The following is a 26,823-nucleotide window of genomic DNA, read 5'->3' as shown; positions in this document are numbered from 1 at the left end:
CAGCTGCAGGTCTGGAAACAACATCTCTTTGAATGATTTGTCTAATACATTGATTTGTAGCTTTATTGCTCAATAAAGGACAGATGTTACTGATGTACATGCTAGCAGGAGTTAGTTAATACAGTTTCTGCCTTTAGGAGCAGAAACCAACAACCTTCCCACCTCACCTGGTATCGCATCAAAAACGACAGCATGTTCTCTTGGAGCGACAGGAAAATCATAAACAGACAAAAAGTCCTTATAAGAAAATAATTGACCATTAGCGTTCAGTAACTGACTCACAACTAAAATATTTCTATCAACCATCTCTGAATATATAATGATTTGTTCTTAAATGTCATATCCTGATTGTTTCAAACGAGATATTTATGGGGAGAAAAGTTGTGAGAGTGTATGATTAACCAAGATGAGCAGAGCTGACTGTGAGAGTTTAAATTAGAGATATTGTAATTGCATCGTAGCAGAAAGTGCATTCACTCCTCCAAGTGAGTTAAAGATGTGTTTGGTAATAAAATTCCAAATTGAACTGGGATTTTTAAAAAGTTTGATCCATTTGATTTTAAAAGACGCATTTAGGGAAGTGAAATCTAAAGAATTTAGGCACCAGAACACAAACTGTTTATCATTACATTTGTTTCTCTTTTTCCAAATGAAGTTTAATAATATTTTATCAGTTTTTCTGCATAATTCTCTGGAAACATGAAGCGCCACAGCTGCATAAGTAAGTCTGGAGAGGCTTCAGCTTTGGCTGCCAAGGATCTCCCAGTGATGTGTCACAGTGTGCCGAGGCAAACTGCGTGGAGTGTGAGTGGACCCGGGTGCAGACACTAAAACTCAAACTTAACTGATGAGAGGAAGAGTAAAACTAAACACGATGAACACAGGAACACCAGACCTCTTCAAAATAAAACAGGAAACGTAAGACACAGACATGAAACACATGAAGGGCAAAGGAGACTTAACATGGGTGGAAGACACAAGGGGAATCTAATGACAAAGAACTATAACAACCTAGGCATGATAAAAATGAACTTAGAAAACCTGAAGGGCTTAAACATAAAGTAAAACTCAAAAGACCCAGGATCGGGACACTTTGAAGTCAAAGATTAAACCTTTGTTGTATTGCAGTTATGAGAGGGTCGAAATTTTCAGATAATCTGTCTTTTTGAATGATAATACCAAGATATTTAACCTTATCTTTAACAGGAGCACCTGATATAATAGGATCTGTGCAGAATGTGACAGGGAGACGTTCACATTTTGGAATGTTGAGCTTAAGAGAAGCTACTGAGGAATTATTGACGACTTTGAGAGCTTCATCAAAGTGTTGTGTCATCTCTCAGCTGAGTAATAGATAATGCTCTGCCAGCAACAGAGACCCAGTACACTGCTGTTTTTAACATGAATAGAGAGTAACTGCATAGGAAGAAGGAAAAGATCTGCAGCAATCGGGCAACCTCGACGGTTGATATCAGATCTTTTCCTTGTACCATACGAGAGTTTGAGCTGTTTGCATCTGCTTACAAAGTTTGAATGGATTTTTTAAACATATTTCCAAAACCAAAAATATCAAGTGCTCTGAACATGGAGTCGAAAGCTTTATAAAAATCAAAAAAAAACCCTATTATCTGTGATCTGAACGATCCAAAATATCAATTACCACACAGCAAAATCTCCAGTGTTAAATTAACACTTTTGACAGTGTTATATGTTTAAAAGTAACCTAGTCAGTTTTGAAGATTAACAAAGACTAACACTGAGCAGTGCTGATTTTCTAACACTGGAAAATAACTCAAAATGTTAGAAATATTCCAAAAATATTATTGTCACTGTACATGCACAGTACATGTATAGGTGTTCCACACTGACTGTGACAGAGTAAAGAACAAAGTGCTTGGAAGGACTGAGCGATGAGGGCGGGGCTCCGATCGGTGGGCGGGGTCCGAGGGGTCACCTGTGATGGTTTACCTGAGACAGGAGGATCTGACGATGTCGTCCAGGGGTGGCAGAGGGCAGCTGGGCGGTGTTCATGACCCTCTGTGCAGCTGATTGTTTATGAAATCAAAGTTATCAAATAAAATATTCAAATTATTATATTTTAAAAAAGATAAAAATTTAGATGAAATGAAAAGTGTCATAATATGGATTATAAGATACAAATGATAAAAATAAGGTGTCGAAATTATTAATCACACGCTGTCAGATTTATAGGATGATCAGATTCAACATTTTACACACTGATTTACAACAGAGATGCAAAGATTTAATCCAGACTCACCAAATGACATCAGTGTTTCCACATCTGGAGAACAGGCTCGTGTTGATGACATCATCTGTGAGAAAGCATCACAGCATCGTGTTTCTGATCTGTGGATTCGTCTCACAATCATAGTGGACGAGACGTCAGAGAAGTGACTCCGGCCTCAGTCCATGAAACCTCCAAACTTCTCCTTCATCATAAAAGATTCACTCTGTGGGGACGACCTCGAGTCCCCACAGAGTGTTTGAACAGATTTATGTCCCCACAATGTCAGTAATACAGACACACACACACACACAGACACACACCCCCGGGCCATAGACCATAGCAGGCCATAGAGGAGTCCCAGCATGCATCTCTCTGTTCGCCTTGCAATTCAGCTGGAGTGTGTGTGTGTGTGTGTGTGTGTGTGTGTGTGTGTGTGTGTGTGTGTGTGTGTGTGTGTGTGTGTGTGTGTGCTCGGTGGCCTGGAAGCTGAAGGGATGCCTCCTCACGAACACCAGAGAGCAAAATGAAACATGGAGGTCGCTCGTGTCTGACTTCATGTTTGCAGCTGAGATCAGACTCCAAGGACCTGCCAGTGACATCACACAAAGAGGCGGAGCTGAAAGAAAGCGGCCTCTGCACACAGAGGCGACCATGTTGTTATGTGGGGACCTCCCTGCTCAGATGGCGGTGCGGGGGCCGTCCACGTGTTTCACGGTGAAATCGTAGTTTTAGTGCCTGAGCGGCAGAGTTCAAGCGGGGGAGGGGTTTATATCACCCTTCCTCAGAGGAAGGGTGATATAAACCCCTGCTGAGTAGGTAATAAACGGCACGTGGCGGTAGGGTCCCCCGCCTGATGGAAACCTTAAAACCAAGGGGCGTGCAAAAGAGGCCGCCCATGGCTCCTCGCTCCAGCGCTCACAGCCGTGACCCTCGCAGTGGGAAGGAAACTGAGTGGCTGCTGATTCTGAGGAGGTCAGGTTGGACTTACCTGAGTGAGCTACCTTTAGCTTCCCCTGCAGTTACTGCCCAACAATACAGCTCTCTGATTGGATGATCTGTCAAATTAATTTTGGCTGCTGCAGCAGGTGGACTGAGATCATGTGGTGAACACACCTGATGACATCACGGCGTGTTAATTACAGTGTTATGCAGTGGGTAGGTGGGGGACTGGAGCGGGGAGGGGGTAATGAGAGGTTCAAAATGCATGTTTCTGTGGCAACCACATGAAGGATGTGTAGCTGCATCTGTGTTGCCGTGGTAACTATCACGGCAGCGATGCAAAGTCGATTTAAAAAGAGAAAGAACCAGAGAAGAAGAGCAGAGCGCTGGGTTCTTCTTCTGCTGCTGCTCTGCGAGCGCTCACACAGCCCTCAGCGTGCGGTCAGCACACTTCACTGCACATTCACAGTTTAGGAAGACGTTCTATAAACCGAACCTCTGAGTTCATCTAATGTCCACATGAGGGCAGCCTCCGGCGGGCGGAAGTTCCTGCTGGACTAACTACGCTCCTATCACCTGCTGGAGTCATTGCTTGGAAACGAGCACCATCCTAAACCTTCAACGGTCCAATCAGCACGCAATAAAATCATGTGAAGGTTGTCAGAGTCGTTTTTAGTTATTGTTTTAGGACAGTGGTTCCCAAACTCTTTTTGCTAGGCCACCCTTTGTTTTACAAGAAAATCTACGCAGCTGTTTCTAAGTGTTTGGACACGTAAACGATGTTTCAAATCACTGAAAACTGAGGTTTTTAAACTCCTTTTTTGTGTTTACGTGGACGAGGAATACAGAGTTGGTCACGCAGCGTCAAAGCTATGTGGCTTTTTTCACGTCACGCTGTGGCCACGTTATTGCTTACATGGGATGAGTTGCAGAATGATAGAGACACAATACTGTTAATCTGACTGTCTGCAGGTTTTACACACAGTTACTGCCCCTCCATTTACAAAGGCAGAGGCGTCACGGTGTCATTATTTTACATGTAGTTGTTTTTTCCTGTGTAATAATGTTCAACATTGCATCAATACATTATTCAAAAAATGCCTCTCTGTGCAAAATGTGTCCAAAAACATAAACAGCTGTGAGATCCTGTTTGTCTGTGACAGAGGGAACAAATCGTGGATCAGCCTGATGTTATTTGCATCCTGCTGTAACTTTACTGTATAAAGAGCAAACATCTCCAACATGTCAGGAGTAGTTAGTCATTACAACAAGTGGTTGTGAACTAAAAATCAAGAATGTGGGATCCTGTTTGTCCGTGATTTAAACAGCCCAGCGCTGCTCCCGATGCAGGGAAACCCAATCCTGCAGGGAGACCTACCTCCGCACCTGTGCAGGTGAAGCCAAAGGGAAGATTTGCTTCACCAGGTTTTCTAGTCTTTGGTTTAGAATGAAGTTGGTTTGGAAACATATTCAGCGACGCTTCATCTCCTGCTTTGCGTTTGTGTGGGAGCCCCGTCAGAAACTTGTCCATGTACCAGTGTCCAAGCGCTCTTTTTTCTTTCTTTTTTTAAAAATTCATCCCGCCCCCCGCCCCACACTTTGGGAACCTCTGTTTTACAAGCAGGTGGAAGTCAGGAGGCTGAGCACACAGCGCCCCCTGTTGTTGTCCTGACTGTGTCCATCCTTTATATCCAGTCTGTGTAAATATGAAGCCTCCTGCTCACAGATGGTCATTGACTATGTTGATGACAGCCGTGATTTTGGATCCTCCATCATCACATCGTGTCCTCCTCACGCTCAGCATGGAGCAGCTCCATCTGTTGATGAAGGTCATGTGATGCAGATCCTCCCAGCAGCCAATAAACAGGTGACACGTCACGCTGGTCGTTAGATTTAGTGTCGGTGTCATGCTGAACATTTTCAATAAATCACTGAAAAACGGACAGACGGACGTGAACGCGACGGGATTTCCGACGCTCGTGCCCGTGCTCCTGTGGCTGTCGTTCCCTCTCCTCCGCTTGTGAACGCGCGGGAAGCTGGGAGCGAGCGTCAGTGATCCAAGGACAGAGCAGAGGGGCTCGTGAGCATCAGGTCACCTGGAATTCCGCGAGCGTACCGAAACGGAGGAGACCCGGACCCGGAGCAACAGCACCGAGCCCGGGAGAACCGGGCTGTCCGTGACGGTCCGACCCGGACCCCAGCGATCTCGGTGTCACGGGGCTCCAGCGGCTCTCTGTCATAAACAGCAGCAGACTCAGACCCACGGACACACCGAACCGGGCCCACGGAAACACGGGAGGACAAAACAGAAATCAACAGGAGGCCGAGTAACGGATCCAGAACCGCAGGACCGGATCAGTGAGTGTTTATTGTGCTGTAAATGTGCTGTATGAATGACCGCGGGCAGAACCACGTGACTGTTTTTACACTTTATTGATTCGTTTGGGTTTTTACAAAAAATAAAAATAAATAACAAGATCAGAGGGAGTAACTGCAGAGTAACTGAGTATTTTTGTTTGAGTACGGCTCTGAGCAAAGCAAGTGTCCTGCAACGTGACACAAACTGGACCTGGACTCAGAGCTGGTCTCAGAGCTGGACTCAGAGCTGGTCTCAGAGCTGGTCTCAGAGCTGGTCTCAGACTGGACTCAGAGCTGGACTCAGAGCTGGTCTCAGAGCTGGACTCAGAGCTGGTCTCAGACTGGACTCAGAGCTGGACTCAGAGCTGGTCTCAGACTGGACAGACTGGACTCAGAGCTGGTCTCAGACTGGTCTCAGAGCTGGTTGCAGACTGGACGCAGAGCTGGACTCAGAGCTGGTCTCAGACTGGACTCAGAGCTGGTCTCAGACTGGACTCAGACTAGATCAGTCTGGTCTCAGACTGGACTCAGACCAGACTCAGAGCTGGTCGCAGACTGGACGCAGAGCTGGACGCAGAGCTGGTCTCACACTGGACTCAGACTGGACTCAGACTGGACTCAGACTAGATCAGTCTGGTCTCAGACTGGACTCAGAGCTGGTCTAAGACCGGACTCAGACTGGACTCAGAGCTGGTCTAAGACTGGACTCAGACTGGACTCAGAGCAGGTCGGGTAGATTTTGGGGGTTTTCTGGGTGTTTTGTGTGTCTGTGCTCTGAGGCATGTTCCTGTATTTCTTGTGTGTCTTTGTGTTTCACTTCCTGCTGTCAGATTTGTCCCCCCTGAGCTTTGTTCTTCAGTTTTGCGTCTCTGACACGTTTGTGTCTTCTTGTCTCATGTTGTGTTTTTGTGCTCGTTTGGTGTGTGCACTTTGTCTCCCTGCAGCTGTTGTGGTTCTGGATGCCTTCATCTTGTGTCTCTTGAGGTTTTTTTGTTACATTTTTGGTCTTGTTCGGAGGTTTTGCAGCTTTGCAGTCGTCATTTTGTGTTTGGCTCTCAGTCGTTGTGGTTCGCGGTCTGTCCGTCTCCAGGTTTAGTCGTCTCTGCATGTCTCATTTTCTTCATGGAGCCATTTTGTGTCTCTGCAGGTGTGTTTGGCACTTCTGTTTGTTTCAGCTTCATTTCTCTGTGTTTGTGTGAGTCTGCTGTGAGATTTTTCCCGTTTTTACAGCCGTCTGCTCCGCCTGTCACTATTCCCGAGTGTCTCCACAGAAATGTGACTGAACACGAGCACTTCACGCAGACTCCTGGTCTGGAACACCAATGATAAACTTCCACCTGCATCGCTTTTTGAATCCTCCCCACAGAAGCTCAAAGTGCGCACACCTCCGTCTCAGCTGACCTCCACCACACGTTCCTGCTTTTCTTCACTTTAGCTTCTTTATCGAAGGATTCAGACTCTTTGATTCGTCCACGGTCGCCTCAGACTTGTCCTCCAGTGTCAGACTTCCTGATTATAAAACATAAATTCAAATGAAAAGATCAAATTCTTATTGTCTGTTTAAACTGTAAACAAATTACAAAAAAAACACGAGATAAAAATCTGGAAATGTAAAAGCAGTCTCCAGATCATGGAGTAAAAACTGTAAATTCTGACATTAAAATCCAAAATATATAACAAAACAAATCTTTATTATCATACTGCACTGATGGAAGTCACGCACTGACGGCGGCCTTCACCACGCCCACGTTTGTTTTAATGACCCCTTATAAACCGTTGAATGATGACATCAGCGCCGGGATAAGAAGGGTTCAGGTGACATCATCAGGTCACGAGACAAATCTTCTGTATCTTCCTTCATGTTGTTTCACATGCTTTTGATTTTGAATGTTCACATCGAGCGTCTGACCTGACGCAGAGCTGCTAACATCAAATCAATTTCATTTTGTTTGAAAATTAAAATTAAAAAATCTTTTTGCGATTACCAAGAAAAAAAAGACGATGGAAGCCTTAAAAAAAAATCCAGATTATGAGATTAAGTCGGGGTTACGACATCATTTAAACGCCAGTCTGGACGTCTGCGTCCCCTCAGGCGTATCTGAGGACCCCACGGTGGGACTAAATCGTCCCTTTAGTAATGCACTTCCTTTCCCCTCCCCTCAGTGGAGCTGCGCGGTGTGCTGCTCCTGGCCGTGCTGCAGTGCTGCTCGGTGGCGCTGTGCGGCTGCGAGCCGCGGCTGGTGAATGTGGGCGCCGTGCTGAGTCAGAAGCGATACGAGCAGGTGTTCAAGGAGGCGGTGAGTCAGGCCAACGCTCTGTACGGGAAGGACAAGTTCAAGATGAACGCCATCTCCGTCACGCACAAGGCCAACGCCATCCAGATGGCACTCTCTGTCTGCGAGGACCTCATCTCCAACCAGGTGAGCACCTGCTGTCACATGACCCCTCAAACCTGACTCAGAAATGTCTTATCCCCGCCCCGCCCTGAGCCTGGTTCTGTCGGAGTTGGTCACATGATCGCTGAGGTCGTAAACGGCCTAAACTGCTGCAACTTTCATGGTGAAACGAAACTCTTCCTGTTTACCTTTCACAGTAAAAGCCCCGACAGAACTATGGGAGGTTTGAATGTGAAAATCTGTCTCCTCTGTTAACCTAACCTCAGTGATCAAACATGATCTCAGATGACATGATTTATTCTGATTTCACTGCAGGATGACTTTTATTTTGACAGGTTTACTGGTGGGGTGGTTGGGGGTCATGACCCTGTCCTGCAACAACAGCAGCAGCTTCACAGAAGTCATCTCGTAACGAAGCGAAATGCTGATTTTGGTCTAAATGAAATGAAAATGAATGTAATTAGTTGTCAGATAAAATAATCATTACCCATGAAATGTATTTAGATCATTGAATTCTCGTGTTATTAGCTCACATCATTACATTGTTCTCATATTTTTATGTCATTTATAAAAAGAGAGTCCAAAACAACACGAGCGCCGACACGTCTGAATGAGTTAATTACAGGAACATTAAAAATCAAAACGTCAGAGCGTCCTCAGCTGGATTAGAACAGGATAAAACTCGTTTCATGGCTGCAGAGGTGACGTACAGGACGCTGTATGCTGGTCAAATTCTGATTGGTTGATAAGCGAGCTGAACAGGTAAGGGAGTTCACCTGGACTGAGAGAAGCAAGAAAAACAGACGAACAACAGAACAAGCAGAGCTGCTCACACTGCCCCCATCTGGCAGCAGACGCTCACTGCAGGTTCACTGGGTGCACCTGGACACGCGGCCACGCAGAACGAACTACACCTGGATTCAAACTCAGGACCTTCTTCCTGTGCGGCCACAGAGCGCACCACAGTGTAAACACTACATGTTGCTAGGCAACAGTTTCAGATGAATGTCTACGGGGCCAAAATGGCGTCCTGGGTAAAATCGCTGCACGATGTATATGTTGTGAAATTTGAGGCGATGGAGTTAAAATCCCACAAGATCAAAACAGCGCGCTCGGTTTTCTGATCGTGTATCAATAAAGTTGTCACATTTGTAGCAGCTGTTTCCATCTAGTTTCAGGATGATCTCAGTCGTGTTTGGTTAAACTCTGTTCGTCAGGCCATCTTCAGACTTCAGCCGTGGCAGATTTATTTATGTCACGCTGATTCTTTCAGTATGTGCAGAGACATGTGGGGGTGGGTGTGCTCGTGTTTCATAATTATAATCAGAGTGAGAGTAAAACTGAGAGCAACAGCAGAATAACAATCACTGCACTCATGTTAAGCTGACTGGGCTCGTACGTTTTTAATATTTGGGAACATAATGTCATCTGTTGCCACCAGGAGGACATCTGTACAGGGGCAGAGAAAACAAAGCTGTTAATAAGAAAACTGCTCAGTTAATCCATCGGTGAAATGATTCAACATGGCAGTCGTAATGTGAACGTTTCCCTATTTTAGGAAAGAAAATCTTCGCTTTGTACATGGACACAAATCAGCTGAAACGAGAGAAGTCTGTTTCCCAAATTACTGTAAAACGTGTCGTATTTTCTCATTTTTACACAAACATGATTCAGTCTTCTGTCCTGTTTGTGGACCTGAAGACTGACTCAGTCTGATTTAGTGACTTTTTTAGGAGAAGTAATCTCAGACCTCTATGCAGACGTAAGATTTATGTAAACCATCTGAAGGCCTCACTGCCCGACTGCACAAGATTAAAACTTGAATAGCTTTGTATGCCAAGAGTGAACGAGACATCGATTCACTGATCCACACCACCAGGATATACAGCAATGACATTGGAATGTCGTTCGGGCTGGAGAAGTGTAGTCGGATGGTAACAAAGAGAGGGAAGGTAGTCAGAACTGAGGGGATTGAACTACCAGAAGGCAACATTGCAGACACAGAGGACGGTTACAAGTACCTGGGGATCCTACAGGCGAATGGGAACCATGAAGAGGCCGCTAGAAAGGCTGCAACCACCAAGTACCTGCAGAGGGTCAGGCAGGTCCCAAGTCCAGCACCCTGAGGCTGTACGCTAAGCGGAAGGAAGGGGGCCGGGGACTGGTGAGTGTCAGCACCACAGTCCAGGATGAGACAACGAACATCCAAGAATACATTGGGAAGATGGCCCCAACTGACCGAGTGCTCAGTGAATACCTCAGGCAGCAGAAACCCAAGAAAGAGGAGGGAGACGAGGAACCATCATGGAAGGACAGGCCCCTGCACGGTATGTACCACCGGCAGATAGAGGAGGTGGCTGATATCCAGAAATCCTACCAGTGGCTGGACAAAGCTGGACTGAAAGACAGCACAGAGGCACTAATCATGGCAGCACAAGAACAAGCTCTGAGCACAAGATCCATAGAGGCTGGGGTCTATCACACCAGGCAAGACCCCAGGTGCAGGCTGTGTAAAGATGCCCCAGAGACAATCCAGCACATAACAGCAGGGTGCAAGATGCTAGCAGGCAAGGCATACATGGAACGCCATAACCAAGTGGCCGGCATAGTGTACAGGAACATCTGTGCCGAGTATAACCTGGAAGTCCCGAGGTCAAAATGGGAGATGCCCCCAAGGGTGGTGGAGAATGACCGAGCTAAGATCCTGTGGGACTTCCAGGACCCGAGCTTGGAGGATTGACCGCCTGCAGGGGCGAGCGGGGATTTATACTTACAGTGCTGTTGAAGCGATTTTCCCCTTTCCAATTACTTTTTTAAAGGTTTGTCACACTTTAATGTTTCACATCATTAATTGGAGATTATGTATGGGAATTTCAGGAGCGGGACCACGCCTCCAAACATGCTCCTTCCGGTCCTCATCTGTACAGGTTCCCCCAGTCCTGCAAGCTGTCATTCTCGTTTACGTGCTCCTCCCCTTTTCAATTCTGTAACTTCTTCACTTCTGTTCAGTACGTGGGGATCTGCTGGGCCCGGGAGCCATCGCCAGGCCCCCTCAAAGCCTTCCCCAAACCGCAGCTCAGCTCATGCCCAAGCATCACCTTTACCTACTAAAACGCTGTCAAACATAAAATGAGGACGTGGGTCCAGCGAGTGAAACAAATGTAAATATTGGACAAAGCGACCCACAGTGAGAGCCTTTAACCACACACTGTCACAGAACAGTGGAGAACCTTCCCACGAGTGGCCGACCGACCAAAATTACCCCAAGAGTGCAGCGATGACCAAGAGGTCACATGTAGGTTTGGATTTTTTGTGTTTACTTGTGCTAATCTTTGTCTAATATTTAAATTTGTTTAATGATCTGAAACGTTCAAATGTGTCAAACATGGAAAAACACAGGAAGAGGGCAAACACCTCCTCGCTGTACGATGGAAGCAGTGCGTAACAGAGTAGCCATCCATCTCAGAACGAAAGCATAGAAACAAGCAGTGTTTTTGTGCCTTTAAAAAGATATTACAATGATTTCAAACAGATGCAATCAAATCAAATCCTGTCAGATTGTCAGCAAACAGCTGCTCTTTGAGTGCATCAGAAATATTTATGTGTTTTTATGTGCAACCATCAGAAAAGACTATTCATCCAACACGGGCTCTGTAACCTGTTTCCTTTGTGGAGAAATGAGGCCAACATGGCGTCGATGTGTCAGAGGGAGCGATGGACGTCAGATTACCGTCCTCTCTCTCTCTGTCTGCAGGAACGCAGATGTAATCCGTCCAGAGAGATGCAGGGATTACAGCGCAGGCCTGTAACTGTGTTTGCTGCAAGCTGCTTGGTTCGGCTGAGCAGCTGCTGGTGGTTTCATGTGGTCACAGGTCCTGTTTGTGCTGCTGACAGGGAAAAGAAAACGTGCTTTCACTGCGGTTAGTTTATTAAAAACATGATACGATGATGCATCCATCATATCAGGATGAACAGAAGCTGTTAACAGGTAGAGTCTGCCTGTGGAAATGATATCCAGCTCAGTCTGAGGTCACGAGGCGAACGTCGGCTTCATACTTGTAAAAGCCGCAGCTTCCTCCGAGCTCAGAGGAGACGGGAGTCCACGTCTCACACTCCTTCTGTCTGTGCCTGATGTCCAGACCAGAAAACATTTGTTCCTTCCTGTTGCCCTTCACACTAAGAGCCTCAGATGGTCTTGCACTCTTGCAGTGGAAGAAGCAACTGAATAAAACAGGACACTATTGAAGTAACGTGCACCAACACAAACTCTTTGATCTGCTGACAGTAGCGGCGGTCTGAGTACAGCGGACTCATCTTCCTGTTCAGGAAACAGTTTGAGATAATCTGACCTTTTGCCACGGAGCATGCTGGAAGCAGGCATCAGGGCTGTGGTCATGACAGGATGGACGTGGTCAGCAGCAACACTCGGGAGTTCAGATGATGCTCAGCTGGTCCTGAAAATCTGCCTCACGACGTCACACCAGCCTGAACACCAGTGAAGGGTAAAGGCGGGATGCCGTCGGAGAATCGTCAGACCAGGAAATGTTTTTTCGTCTTCTGTCGTCCGGTTTTTGTGAATGCGCCCGTCTGCTGTTCAGAGATGCTCGTATGCAACCTTTGGTTATGAGTTGAAAGCAGTCTGTCTCTGACCTCTGACCTCTGATGTCAGCAGGGCATTTTCTCCCAGAGAACTGCTGCCGACTGCGTGTGTTTGTTCTTTTTATTTTATTTGTTTGTCTGTAAACTCTGGAGATGTTTTCGTTTCTGACACACTGAGACGACCGACTGTGCAGTCGCATCGCATACTTACTGATGCTTAGTTTGAACCTCTGCAGGTCGTCTTGAATGCGCTGAGTTGCTGCCATGTGATTGGCTGGTTAGATGTTTAGGTTAGCAGGCAGTTGAACAAAGGGGCCAATGAGTGTACAGTATGAATGACTCGTCTTACATGAATGAATTATTAAGAAGATGAATTAGATACACAGAATTATTAATGACACTATCAGAATGAACATAATGTTTTATTCATTTAGTTGGTTTTATTTATTGTAGCAATCACACTAAACATCGTTACTGGCATCTGTGTTTTAAAAGATCTTTTGATTATTAACATAAATGACAACGTTCAGGATAACGCTGCTTTCACTGTGAACACTGTACAAAGACACTACATGCGTTTAATTGTAATACAACACCTGTAGGGGAAAAAAGAGCTTTAAACTGCAAAAGTGACAAGAAGTCTGAGCACTTTCACACATGCAGAGCACAATAATGCCCGGACTGGGCAGCCGCAGGTGCCACCAGCAATCAGTCTGGGCAAGCAAGGCAGGCAGTGCTGGTCCAGTGAAGTCCAAAAGTAGACCTCGCTCTCCTTAACGTTCAAACGACATTCAGCCCTCCAGCGTTGTTTGTATCCAGTCTGTTGATGGTTACATAAGTGGTCACAGCGGGCTGCTGTCTCTGGAAGCACGAATAACTCTGGAAGCTGTGGTTCCTGTCATTTTGATGTGTCCGTGTCAAGCTGAGACCAGAAGCATTTTCTGGTTGTTAAATCTGTTTGATGAGAGACTGATGGGAGACCAGCATCACTGACAAGCTGCTGCTGCTTTCACTGATCTGAGATCATTTACCTGTGCACTGTGTGGACACACAGCTAGTATTAGCAAGGATTAAGCATTTTAACGGGGAAGACCTTCCTGACCGACCACCTCGGCTTTTTCCTTGATGGGGGGCGGGTTCTGCTGAACAGAATTTAAATGTTTAGTCTAAAGTTTGATAACATGACCCTTTCAAGTACTACACAAGTCACACAAGTGTACTAACAGAAGTATCTGAACCGAGACACATCCAGTGTTTACTTCATTTTCTTCAGGTCCGATTTTAAATACAATCGAGCTGCTCGGTGATTCACCACAAAGTTATTCTGCTAGAGCGTCGGCAGGCGTAGTGACGTAAGAGTTTCAGCTCACGCTCTCTGATTTCTGTCTAAAGCGGCAAACACTCGGCAGGACATAAAAGTTTCTCTGCAGATCGCTGAGGTTTGTCTGAAGCTGGTGAAATGGAACCATTTCTCAAACTGGGATCCAGGAAGGATGATTTTACTCGTCATAAACACCGACCAGTCTGAACCTTCACAACACGGGCGGAGTTGGTTTATACCAGTGAAACCAGCATTTTATATTATTTGACTGATTTCAAACTGCAGACAAAACTTTTATCATTTTTTTAAATGTTACTCAGCAGCCTGGGATGACTTTGATCTCACTGATCCAAACACATGTGCAGGTTTTACTACAGGACGCAGTGCAAACACGAGTGTAACGGCCTACAGTCATCCTGCTGTTGGACACAAACCTGTCAGCAAAGCTGCTGTGAGCAGATTCCTCGTTCTCTACATCTAACTGCAAAGATTGAACTGAAGGAAAAATTGCCTTCATCATTTACACAAATATGAAGAATAAACTCATCAAATGTAATTTTAAGAATCTTTTCATCTGTATCATTAACATCTTATGTGTGAGGCAGAAATGTGTGCACTGAACTGTAACCTGAGTTAGTAGACCTCTAACATCAAATAGTAATTCTAGAAAAATCCATCAAACCCGCCGGCGCTACTTTCTACTCGACCTTTCTGTGTGGTACACGGACATCTGAACTGAGATGTGTTTGTCTTACTCTGTAGGTGTACGCCATTCTGGTCAGCCATCCTCCACAGTCCAACGACCACCTGACTCCAACGCCCGTCTCCTACACCGCCGGTTTCTACCGAATCCCCGTGGTCGGCCTGACGACACGCATGTCCATCTACTCTGATAAGGTTAGCTCGGTCGGTCTGTTACAGCAGAGCGCTGACGGTCTGAGCTGCAACGCTCACATGAGGATCTGATCCTGGTTCTTTACACAGCTGTTTGCATCCATCACTGTTTTATTCGTCAGAGCCTTTCATCTTGGTTCTGAATTTTCTCCACTGGAGTGAAAATCAGGAAAGTTCACTTTTATGCAGATGACATCCAGGTGTCCCAATCAGAAAACACACAGAACGAGTGAAAAATCACAAAAGGTGTCACGTCTGCAGAGGTGAACGGCGTGGAATCAGGTGAATGTGGACCCAGAATACAGACAAGGATGGAGGTGGATGATAACAAAAAGCGAGCCTTTATTTGGCTGAATAAGAGTTCAAACAAAAGCAAAGGAAGACAGGATAAAGACATGCTGTGGGAGAGAGACAGAGATTAATAACAGATATGATTCAATGCAGAGAGGTCTGTTAACACATAGTGAGTGAAGAAGAAACACCCAGTGCATCATGGGAATCCCCGGCAGCCTACGTCTATTGCAGCATAACTAAAGGAGGATTCAGGGTCACCTGGTCCAGCCCTAACTATATGCTTTAGCAAAAAGGAAAGTTTGAAGCCTAATCTTGAAAGTAGAGATAGTGTCTGTCCCCTGAATCCAAACTGGAAGCTGGTTCCACAGAAGAGGGGCCTGAAAACTGAAGGCTCTGCCTCCCATTCTACTTTTAAATACTCTAGGAACAACAAGTAGGCCTGCAGAGCGAGAGCGAAGTGCTCTAATAGGGTGATATGGTACTACAAGGTCATTAAGATAAGATGGGGCCTGATTATTTAAGACCTTGTATGTGTCATAGCTGTGTGCAGGAAGGAAGGACCCAAAATGCAGGACTCACTGAGGCAAAGGTGAACTCAAAGGTCTTAATGCTCAATTCCAATTTCTTGATGAAATCCGATTGTTTTGTCTGCTTGTTCACACTACAAATAAAATGCGACAGCAAACGCACGTATTTTACATATTTGTTTAATATGTGCATTGAAGGACATGTCCTGGTCAAAAATGACTCCAAGGTTCCTCACAGTGTTACTGGAGGCCAAGGTAATGCCATCCAGAGTAAGAATCTGCTTAGATACCATATTTCTAAGCTTTTCAGGGCCGAGTACAATAACCTCAGTTTGATCTGAATTAAGAAGCAGAAAGTTAGCGGCCATCCAGGTCTTTATGTCTTTAAGACATTCCTGCAGTTTAACTCATTGGTGTGTGTTATCTGGCTTCATGGACAGATAGAGCTGGGTGTCATCTGCATAGCAGTGTAAATGTATGCTATGTCTTCTAATGATGCTGCCTAAGGGAAGCATGTATAATGTGAACAGAATTGGTCCTAGCACTGAACCCTGTGGAACTCCATAATTAACCTCAGTGTGTGAAGAGGACTCTCCATTTACATGCACAAACTGGAGTCTATTAGATAGATATGATACAAACCACTGCAGTGCAGTACCTGTAATACCTACAGCATGTTCTAATCGCTCTAATAGGATATTATGGTCGACAGTATCGAACGCTGCACTGAGGTCTAGCAGGACAAGCACAGAGATGAGTCCACTGTCAGAGGCCATAAGAAGATCATTTGTAACCTTCACTAAAGCTGTTTCTGTGCTGTGATGAGCTCTGAAACCTGACTGAAACTCTTCAAATAAACCTCTGCAGATGATCTGTTAGCTGTTTGACAACTACTCTTTCAAGGATGTTTGATATGAAAGGAAGGTTGGAGATTGGCCTATAATTAGCTAAGACTGCTGGGTCTAGAGATGCTTTTTGAGTAAAGGTTTAACTACAGCCAGCTTGAAGGCCTGTGGTACATAGCTGATTATTAGAGATAGGTTGATCATATTTAAGATCGAAGCATTAATTAATGGCAGGACTTCCTACCATAGGATATCCCAGTGCTCCCAGTGAACAGCGCTCTGGTTCCTCACCAGGTTTTATACACATGAAATATTCACACATTTTTCAGGTGGAGGCAGCTGCAGTAAGCCAGACTACATCTGTTTTGTTCTTTGTGTCCTTTCACTCAGCAGTACAGTGTTTGATAAACGTGTTAAGGAAGTATTGGCTAATCTTTTTATAGCAGCTGTTATGTTTCTGCAGACGATCATATTATCGCTTTTCTGGCTTTTGGTTCTGTAGAGCTTCTTCCTGATCTCTGGTTCGTTATGATGTCAACTCATCATACATGTGAAGGATGGATGTTTCTGGATAAAATCAAAGTAGAGTAAGAACCTGTTGGGTTAACCTCCTCCACCTCCTCTCGTGCAGAGCATCCACCTGTCGTTCCTGAGGACGGTGCCTCCATACTCCCACCAGGCACAGGTGTGGTTCGACCTGATGAGGGAGTTCAGGTGGAATCACATCATCCTGATCGTGAGCGACGACCACGAGGGCCGAGCCGCCCAGAAGAGACTGGAGACCCTGCTGGAGGAGCGTGAGACCAAGGTCAGCAAGGACACGCCCACATATGAGCTCATAGACACGGACATGCAGTCTCAATGTGCTGCACATCACGTGTGTGTGTGTGTGTGTGTGTGTGGGCGCACGTTATTCAGATGCAGGTTTGTGTAGTTTAGCTGCATGATAAATAATGAGCTGCTGTGTGAGAGGCCTTCATCCCTCCATCATCGCTCTGTAATTTCTCCAGGATTGCTACTTCATCGCTCCCTCATCCTTCCTTCATCCTTCCTTCGTCCCTCCTTCATCTGTCCTTCATCCTTCCTTCATCTGTCCTTCATTGTCCTTCATTAGCTTTAATATTCTTTCTGCCAGATGCTTCACAGCAGCTTCTCTTTCATCCTTTTTCTTTATTTTCTATTGTGTTCTTTTTCTTTTCTTATCTCCACCAAGAGGTTTTACAGGTTTTCTGTTTACATGGATCATAAAGAACCAGATGAGGCAGAATGATCGATCTCTGCTTTTATTTTCAGTAGCTGACCTGTGTGTAGCTGAAGCTGCTCACTGCCCCGGGTTTTTATGTTCTCAATAAACACCTGATGCCACACGTGATCCAAACCAGGATAAGAATCACAAACATGATCAAACATGACCTCCATGTGTGAAATGCAGATCCAGGAGGTTTTACTGACTAGACTGGACTGTGCTGGACTGGACTGTGCTGGACTGGACTGTGCTGGACTGGACTGGACTTTGCTGGACTGGACTGTGCTGGACTGGGCTGCAATAATAGCAATAATAGCAATAATATAGATATGTGAGTATATTACAGAAATGGGTCTATTATGTTATAATGTACACGGTATGAAGTATGTTGTGAATATTCTATAACTATAAGTATGTACAGGCTGTAGTGAGTACAAGCTATGTACAGGATATGAACAGGATATAAATATGAAAAACTATACAGAATATGAAATAAATAACTTTACAGAATCTGGGATATACAGCTATACAGAAATGGGAACTATGCAAGTTGTAAACAGTTGTAGGATTAAAAATTATCGAATGTACAGAATGATTATTTACACAGAGCTATACAGTAGTGCAGTTAAGATAAGTGAGGGTGTAGATAGTTTCTACAGAGGCTCTATAAAGTGCTGGTGGTTGTGAGTGGTGGTTCAGTCCATGTTATTATTGTGTGTTTGAGGGTACAGTTGTCCATTGTGGGTGTGTGTATGTTCAGTCCATGAGTTTAACGTGGGTCAGATGTCAGGAGGCAGAGTTCAGGAGTCTGACAGCTGTGGGGAAGAAGCTGTTCCGGTACCTGGTGGTCTTAGTCCGGAGGCTCCTGTAGCGCCTCCCAGAGGGCAGGAGGGTGAAGAGTCCATGTGATGGGTGACTGGGGTCTTTGATGATTTTCCCAGCCCTTTTCAGACACCGCTTCCTGTAGATGTCTTTTATGGCAGGAAGTGGTGCTCCGGCGATGCGCTGGGCAGTTTTGACGACCCTCTGCAACGCCTTCCGGTCCGAGGCAGAGCAGTTCCCGTACCAGACTGTTATACAGTTGGTCAGGATGCTCTCGATGGTGCAGAGATAGAAGTTCACCAGGATGTCTGAGGACAGGTGGTTCTTCCTCAGAGTCCTCAAGAAGAAGAGGCGCTGGTGAGCCTTCTTGACCAGCTTGGAGCAGTTGGTCGTCCAGGTGAGATCCTCGGAGATGTGGACTCCCAGGAACTTGAAGCTGCTCACACGCTCCACAGCCGTCCCCTTAATGTGGATGGGTGGATGCGGGTCAGCATTCCTCCTGTAGTCCATGATGAGCTCCTTGGTCTTCTCGGTGTTAAGCAGCAGGTTGTTTCTGTCGCACCACTCAGCCAGACGATCCACCTCCTCCCTGTAGGCGGCCTCATCGTTGTCACTGAGGAGGCCAATCACCGTGGTGTCATCTGCAAACTTAATGATGGTGTTGGAACCATCAGCAGGTCTGCAGTCGTGGGTGAAGAGGGAGTAGAGGAAAGGGCTCATCACACAGCCTTGTGTGTGTGTGTAGATGAGCAGCGGTTATCCAGCCGGACATGTTGGGGGCGGTTGGTCAGGAAGTCCAGTAACCATTTGCAGATGAGGGAACTGATACCCAGGTCTGTCAGTTTCCTGATGAGTTGTGAGGGAAGGATTGTATTGAACGCTGAACTGAAGTCTATAAACAGCATTCTGGCGTAGGTGTTGTTGTTGTCCAGGTGTGAGAGGACAGAGTGCAGTGCGATGGAGACTGCATCCTCTGTGCTCCTGTTCTGGCGGTATGCGAATTGGTGGGGGTCCAGGGTGGGGGGGAGACAGGATTTGAAGTGTGCTAGGACCAGTCGCTCTAAGCACTTAGTGATGATGGGGGTGAGTGCTACTGGGCGGTAGTCATTGAGGCAAGATGGGTTGGAGTTTTTGGGTATCGGGACGATGGAGGTGGATTTGAAGCAGGCCGGTACCACAGCGTGGGCCAAGGACAGGTTGAATATGTCTGTGAGCACTCCTGCAACCTCCCCAGAACACGCTCTGAGAACACGCCCGGGGATGCCATCAGGACCTGCAGCCTTGTGGACATTGATCCTGCTCAGCACCGCTCCTACATCGGTGGGGGAGAGAGTCAGAGGTTGGTGGTCTGGCGTCATGTCTGCTTTGGTTGTGGTTGTGGGGTTCCCTCGCTCAAAACGAGCATAAAAGTTGTTGAGCTCGTTGAGGAAGGAGATATCAGAGGATGCGGGGGAGGGTTTGATGGTCCTGTAGTCTGTGATGGTCTGGAGTCCTTGCCACATGCGTCGGGGGTTGGAGTTGGAGAAGTGTTCTTCTACCTTCTTTTTGTAATGGTGTTTGGCTTTTTTGATGCCCTTCTTTAGATTAGCCCTGGCTGTGCTGCAGGCGTGTGCATCTCCTGACCTAAAGGCAGTGTTGCGGGCCTTCAGGAGGAGACGAACATCCCGGGTCATCCAAGGCTTCTGGTTGGGGTACATGGTGATCCGTTTCTGTGGTTTCGGAGATGTAATCCAGTACAGATGAGGCGTACTGGTCCAGGTCTGTGTGGGTGAACATATTCCAGTCTGTGTTTTTAAATCTGTCCTGGAGCACTGCGTCTGTCCCCTCTGGCCACACTTTAATTGTCCTCACAGCAGGTTTCACACGTTTGCTGGACTGGACTGGACTGTGCTGAACTGGACTGTGCTGGACTGGACTGGACTGTACTGGACTGGACTGTGCTGAACTGGACTGTGCTGGACTGGACTGTACTGGACTGTGCTGAACTGGACTGTGCTGGACTGCACTGTACTGGACTGTACTGGACTGGACTGTGCTGAACTGGACTGTGCTGGACTGGACTGGACTGTACTGGACTGTGCTGGACTGGACTGTGCTGAACTGGACTGTGCTGGACTGCACTGTACTGGACTGTGCTGGACTGGACTGGACTGTGCTGGACTGTGCTAGACCTGTTGGTCTGGACTGAACTCTAGACTGGTCATAATTTTAGACCTGCTGATCTTGACTCTTGGTCTCGACTTGCTGACCACAGTTCTGGACCTGCCTGTCTCGACCTTCGATTTTCTGTCTTGACCCCGGATGTGCTGGTCCTGACTCTGAACTTATTGCTCTTGAGTCAGGACTTGTTGGTCTTGACTGTGGACCCAGCAATCATGATTCTGGACCTGCTAGTCTGGATTTAGGACTGAATGGTCTTGACTCTGGACCTCCTGGCCATAATTCAAGCCCTGCTGGTCTTGACTGAGGACCAGCAGGTCTGATGTGCTGCAGCTCCTGAATGTCTCATGGTTTTCCATCACTGTGTATTGTTAGAAGATGAATGTTTTATTGTTGGAATACTTTTCTGTCTTGGTGGAGGTTTTTGGTGCTTTTTGTTTTACTTTCTACTTTTTCGTTTCTTCTATTTTTCAATCTTGAGTTGACTTTGAGTTCATTTTTTCCTCTCCTCCTCTTCCTGTCGCTCTCTCTCTTCCTGTCTGTCCGTTCACGTCATCCTTTCAGTTGCTCCTCCGTCTGGTTTCTCATCGCCTCGGCTCTGACGGAGTCGGAGTCATGCAAACACATCTCAGCTGCTTCTGTGGCAGCTGTCGACCTGACTGACTGTCAAAGCGACTCTCTCTGTGCGACTGACATGCAGCAGAGCTTCGACACGAGGGAAACCGCAAGAGTTCAGGCCAACCAGCACGTAAACTGGTTTCCCTGTTTGATGAGCTTCTGCTGTAAACATCACGACACCACAGTTAAAGGATTCAGTAAACACGCATCGCCAAATTTAAAATACATGTGCAGGATTTAATAAGTACAGAAACTTCAATTCAAGTCAATTTTATTTACACAGCAGTCGCCTCAAGGCGCTTTATGTTGTAAGGCAGACCCTACGATAATAAAACGATGCTTGTAACCTCCTTAGCTTCCCTGTGGTGTGGACACCAGCGCTGAGAGGTGGTCCAGCTGCTCGTTCATGAGAAGGCCTCAGAATTAGGAGCATGGAGGTCAACGCGGGGTCACGGGAACATGGAGTCAGCTGCCACAGAGGAGCATCAGAAACTGTTCTCCACCAGGTGGAGGTGTGTCAGGTTAATAGAAGAACACAGAAAGTGATCCCATTTTTCCCAGTTAACGACGGCTAACCAGTTTGTTCAAGTCAGAGGAAAGAATCGGCAAAACGGACATCAGTAGGTTTTTTATTGTGAGGCTTCAACCTTAATCCAGCTCAGAAGTTATTAAGCTGTTTTAACATTTTTATATGCTTATGATGTAAAACGCCTGATTAGTGATGTCGAGCGAGGTCGACGCTGTTTTTAATGAGTCCTCAGGTGAGTGAGAGCGCGAGTCTGCGTTTTGTTCACTGACAAACATACAGTGGGGCAAAAAAGTATTTAGTCAGCCACCGATTGTGCAAGTTCCCCCACTTAAAATGATGACACAGGTCAGTAATTTGCACCAGAGGTACACTTCAACTGTGAGAGACAGAATGTGAAAAAAAATCCATGAATCCACATGGTAGGATTTGTAAAGAATTTATTCGTAAATCAGGGTGGAAAATAAGTATTTGGTCACCTCAAACAAGGAAAATCTCTGGCTCTCACAGACCTGTAACGTCTTCTGTAAGAAGCTTTTCTGTCCCCCACTCGTTACCTGTATGAATGGCACCTGTTTGAACTCATCATCTGTATAAAAGACACCTGTCCACAGCCTCAAACAGTCAGACTCCAAACTCCGCCATGGCCAAGACCAAAGAGCTTTCGAAGGACACCAGGAAAAGTATTGTAGACCTGCACCAGACTGGGAAGAGTGAATCTACAATAGGCAAGCAGCTTGGTGTGAAAAAATCAACTGTGGGAGCAATCATCAGAAAATGGAAGACATACAAGACCACTGATAATCTCCCTCGATCTGGGGCTCCACGCAAGATCTCATCCCGTGGGGTCAAAATGATCATGAGAACGGTGAGCAAAGATCCCAGAACCACACGGGGGGACCTGGTGAATGACCTGCAGAGAGCTGGGACCAAAGTAACAAAGGTCACCATCAGTAACACACTACAACGGCAGGGAATCAAATCCCGCAGTGCCAGACGTGTTCCGCTGCTGAAGCCAGTGCATGTCCAGGCCCGTCTGAAGTTTGCCAGAGAGCACATGGATGATACAGCAGAGGATTGGGAGAATGTCATGTGGTCAGATGAAACCAAAGTAGAACTTTTTGGTATAAACTCAACTCGTCGTGTTTGGAGGAAGAAGAATACTGAGTTGCATCCCAAGAACACCATACCTACTGTGAAGCATGGGGGTGGAAACATCATGCTATGGGGCTGTTTTTCTGCCAAGGGGACAGGACGACTGATCCGTGTTAAGGACAGAATGAATGGGGCCATGTATCGTGAGATTTTGAGCCAAAACCTCCTTCCATCAGTGAGAACTTTGAAGATGAAACGAGGCTGGGTCTTCCAACATGACAATGATCCAAAACACACCGCCCGGGCAACAAAGGAGTGGCTCCGTAAGAAGCATTTGAAAGTCCTGGAGTGGCCTAGCCAGTCTCCAGACCTCAACCCCATAGAAAATCTGTGGCGGGAGTTGAAAGTCCGTGTTGCTCGGCGACAGCCCCAAAACATCACTGCTCTCGAGAAGATCTGCATGGAGGAATGGGCCAAAATACCAGCTACTGTGTGTGCAAACCTGGTAAAGACCTATAGTAAACGTTTGACCTCTGTTATTGCCAACAAAGGTTATGTTACAAAGTATTGAGTTGTATTTTTGTTATTGACCAAATACTTATTTTCCACCCTGATTTACCAATAAATTCTTTACAAATCCTACCATGTGGATTCATGGATTTTTTTTTCACATTCTGTCTCTCACAGTTGAAGTGTACCTCTGGTGCAAATTACTGACCTCTGTCATCATTTTAGGTGGGGGAACTTGCACAATCGGTGGCTGACTAAATACTTTTTTGCCCCACTGTATTAGACAAAGTGGTTTTGCGGGCGGGTAGAGAGAGTCAGTAAACCATCCTTCTGCTGGTTGCGATGAATCGTCCCGCTGTGGTGCTGTGATGTTTACAGCAACTCAAAAGCAGCAAATGAAGATGGAGGCAGGAAGTAAGAAGCAGTAAAAGAAAAGGAGGATTTGTCTGTTAATGACAAAGCAGCAACGGCTCTGGGTCGGCATGTTTATATTTCTCAAAGCGTGAACACTTCATATTTTTCTACGGTTCAAAATAAGAAATGCAGAAAGAGACAGAAGAAATCCTCCAGAGTGCAGATGAGACTTTAGAAAAGTTTCAATGTGACTTTGTGTCTCTCAGTTTGAGTCAAACACCTTCATGAATATTGGAGGAGAGACTTTTTTAAGTGGGAGATGCATGAATATTACAGCACATTAGCTAAAGTCGGTGAACCGAGCGGCGGCGGCTGTCATGTGTTGTTCCTGCTTTAAATATCCGGCTTTAACAAAGCATGTAATACCCACCAGCACCAACAACCTGCTGTACGCCACACACATTTCAAAATAAAAGCCTGTAGCCAAGCACTTTAATTTGAAGTATATACATTCTTCCTACGTTGCACCAGATTACTTCTAATTAGGCGATTTGGTAAACATTAAGCTGCAGCCAAACTTACACATGTTTCCATGTGAGATACTGACAGACGACATAATACGATAAAAAAGAAAATAATCAACGAGCTCACATTAAACCCAGCACTGCTGTCGGAGGGAAGAGACGATGGATCGTATTTGGTTCAGGACGTCAAGTTTTCTCTTCTTATCATTGTTGATGAAAGTAGGTGAACATGAAGAATCCAAGAAAAAACTGTTTAAACAGCCTGTTTGACCTGATTGGTTAATGACACGCAGGCTTTCAATGGAAACCAGGAAGAATCGCTTCCCTAACCTACAGATCCCGGACATGTGACCAAGAGGGAGTGACACACACACACGCGCACACACTCGCACACACGCACACACTCGCACACACGCACACGCACGCGCACACACACACCATCCAACAAATCAGTGCGTTGTCATTGATCATGTTGTGTCTGATAGTGTTTGATGGTGAAGCCAGTGAACAGCAGTGATCTCCGACACGTCCTCGCTCAGAGGGAACTCGAACCGACAGGTGGACACCAGCTGTGGCTCACAGCACGCTGACAGCCCACACTCACTATCCTGTTGTTAAAAGTGATGACGTGTGAACAAACTACTCTGCGTTTATTAAGGCTGTTGTGTTTTTAACATATCTTGTTCTATTTAATCTCAACAAGCCCCTAAAAACAGTCAGTGATCACTGTGTCGCTAGCGATCACGTAGCACATCATTATATAGCAGCTAGCCCAACTTCAGTAACTCTACAAACGTCACTGATGTTTAGTTTCCTGTCTTCATTTATGTTGAAGTGACAGCAGAGCTGTACGTTTGAATTCTCTGAAATCTCTCAGAACATGCTATATCATGTTTCGGTGGAAGCTAGCGAGCTAACTTCCTGCTAACTTCTAACTGAATTGAATAAATCCTGTTTTCATGGATGCCTGTATGTTAAACTTAATTGTTACACCTGGTAAAGCAGCAACGCTGATCGTTTTATTAAAGATGAAGGAATTTAGACAGTTTTTAACTCAGTGATGCTGCAGTGTTCGTTGACTTTGGGACCTGAAGCAGAGTTTGGACCTGGAAACAGCTGATGGCATCAGACTAAAAGACCGGATAGGCTTAAAGTGAAAATGTGATTCACACATATCTGTTTATAGCTGAGTGCTGATATTATTCAAATATGTTAGTTTGTGCAGAAATATTTATTACATTTCATTTCTTTATTAATTTCACACATGGTTCAACAGTGTTTCGTTTCCTACATACAGAACCTCCTTCCCATTAATATGACACAGCACCCGTGGGTGAAAAGGAGCAGCAAGAAGAATAAACTCTTGTTAGCGCCTGCCCCCTATCTGCAATCCAATTATTCTTACAAGAAGGCGCCAACAACCCCTAAAAAACCCTCTAACATGTATTTTTATGTAACAATGCAAAACTAAACAACAAATCAGTATAATCACAATATGCAGCATTAAATGGCAATGAAATGTTTTCCTTCCACATTTAGCCCAAATTACTTTCATGTTCTTCATATTGATTTATCCTGTTAAGTATGTAACACTTTTAAAACGGTGCATCTTGAGATTATCTTCAAGAGATTCTTAGACCTTTAACTGTCGGACACATTTGCCTTTGTGTGGTTTTAGCAAACTGATGCTTAAAGTCAAACTTCCTTCTACTGTCCCCACTTCCTGAACACAATACAAACAAACTTTGTAACTTAAGAGGTAATGTGTTATTTCTTGCCTTGCACATGAATAATAATGTCTGTAATTTCACTAAGTCTTCAAATTTCAACAATTTCGATTTTATAAACAGATTATTTGTTTGTTCTCTATATTTAACATTATGAACCATTCGTACCACTTTCTTCTGTAACAAGTATAGAGCATTTATTTTAGTCGCATATGAATTCCCCCACACCTCAGCACAATAACTGAGATAGGGGGAAATTAGTGCAAAATATAAAATACGCATTGCCTTATCTAGTATATCTCTGACATTACCCAGAAATATTTTTAACCATCTTTTTTCTAACATGTTCAATATGAGATTTCCATTTTAATTTATCGTCCAATACTACCCCCAAAAACACAAACAGTAGCAGAAACACGCTGGCCGTTATGGGGAGGAGTCTAAATGTCGTGTTTCTGATATCTTTTGGCTGCCTACAACATGTTTGTCCCAGAGCAGCCACCGTAGCTAGGATTATGCACTGGATTAGAAGGATTAGAAACAGAACTCAGCTGACTGCTACTGACGTCTAGTGGTGAGGTTTTCCACACTGTACTTTTAATCTTGGAAAAGATTTTCCGTACGTGGGATCTGATCCTCTGTCTTATCTTTGGAGCGCCTTTACTCTGTGACATTGAAACTTTCGTTGCTTTGTATTTTGGAGGTTGGGTTGTATTTTGCAGTTGTGGGTCTGAAGCTGTGATTCTCCGTGCAGCGGACTGGGCTCAGGTGTAAAACAGTAACAAACCTGGACGTGTCATTAGGTGTGTGCAGGTCGGTT

The 26,823-nt window shown here is 45.5% G+C and overlaps 1 protein-coding gene across 1 annotated transcript in view; it reads left to right on the top strand.

The window, feature by feature from the left end:
- Positions 1-3,143: 3,143 nt before the first annotated feature.
- The window catches only part of grin1b (glutamate receptor, ionotropic, N-methyl D-aspartate 1b), a 63,409-nt gene continuing 39,729 nt past the window's right edge, over positions 3,144-26,823 (top strand). Inside the window, 7 exon segments of the mRNA XM_085368585.1 lie at positions 3,144-3,220; positions 4,883-5,054; positions 5,769-6,272; positions 6,776-6,854; positions 7,709-7,965; positions 14,624-14,758; positions 17,053-17,229. Of these exon segments, the coding sequence (XP_085224711.1) occupies positions 3,144-3,220; positions 4,883-5,054; positions 5,769-6,272; positions 6,776-6,854; positions 7,709-7,965; positions 14,624-14,758; positions 17,053-17,229 (1,401 nt within the window).

Source organism: Diplotaxodon limnothrissa, linkage group LG12, assembly GCF_057381915.1.
Source record: "Diplotaxodon limnothrissa isolate DT_005_m linkage group LG12, D_limnothrissa_male_GT1.1, whole genome shotgun sequence".
Taxonomy (NCBI): Eukaryota; Metazoa; Chordata; class Actinopteri; order Cichliformes; family Cichlidae; genus Diplotaxodon; species Diplotaxodon limnothrissa.
This window is presented reverse-complemented; position numbering and strand designations above follow the sequence as displayed.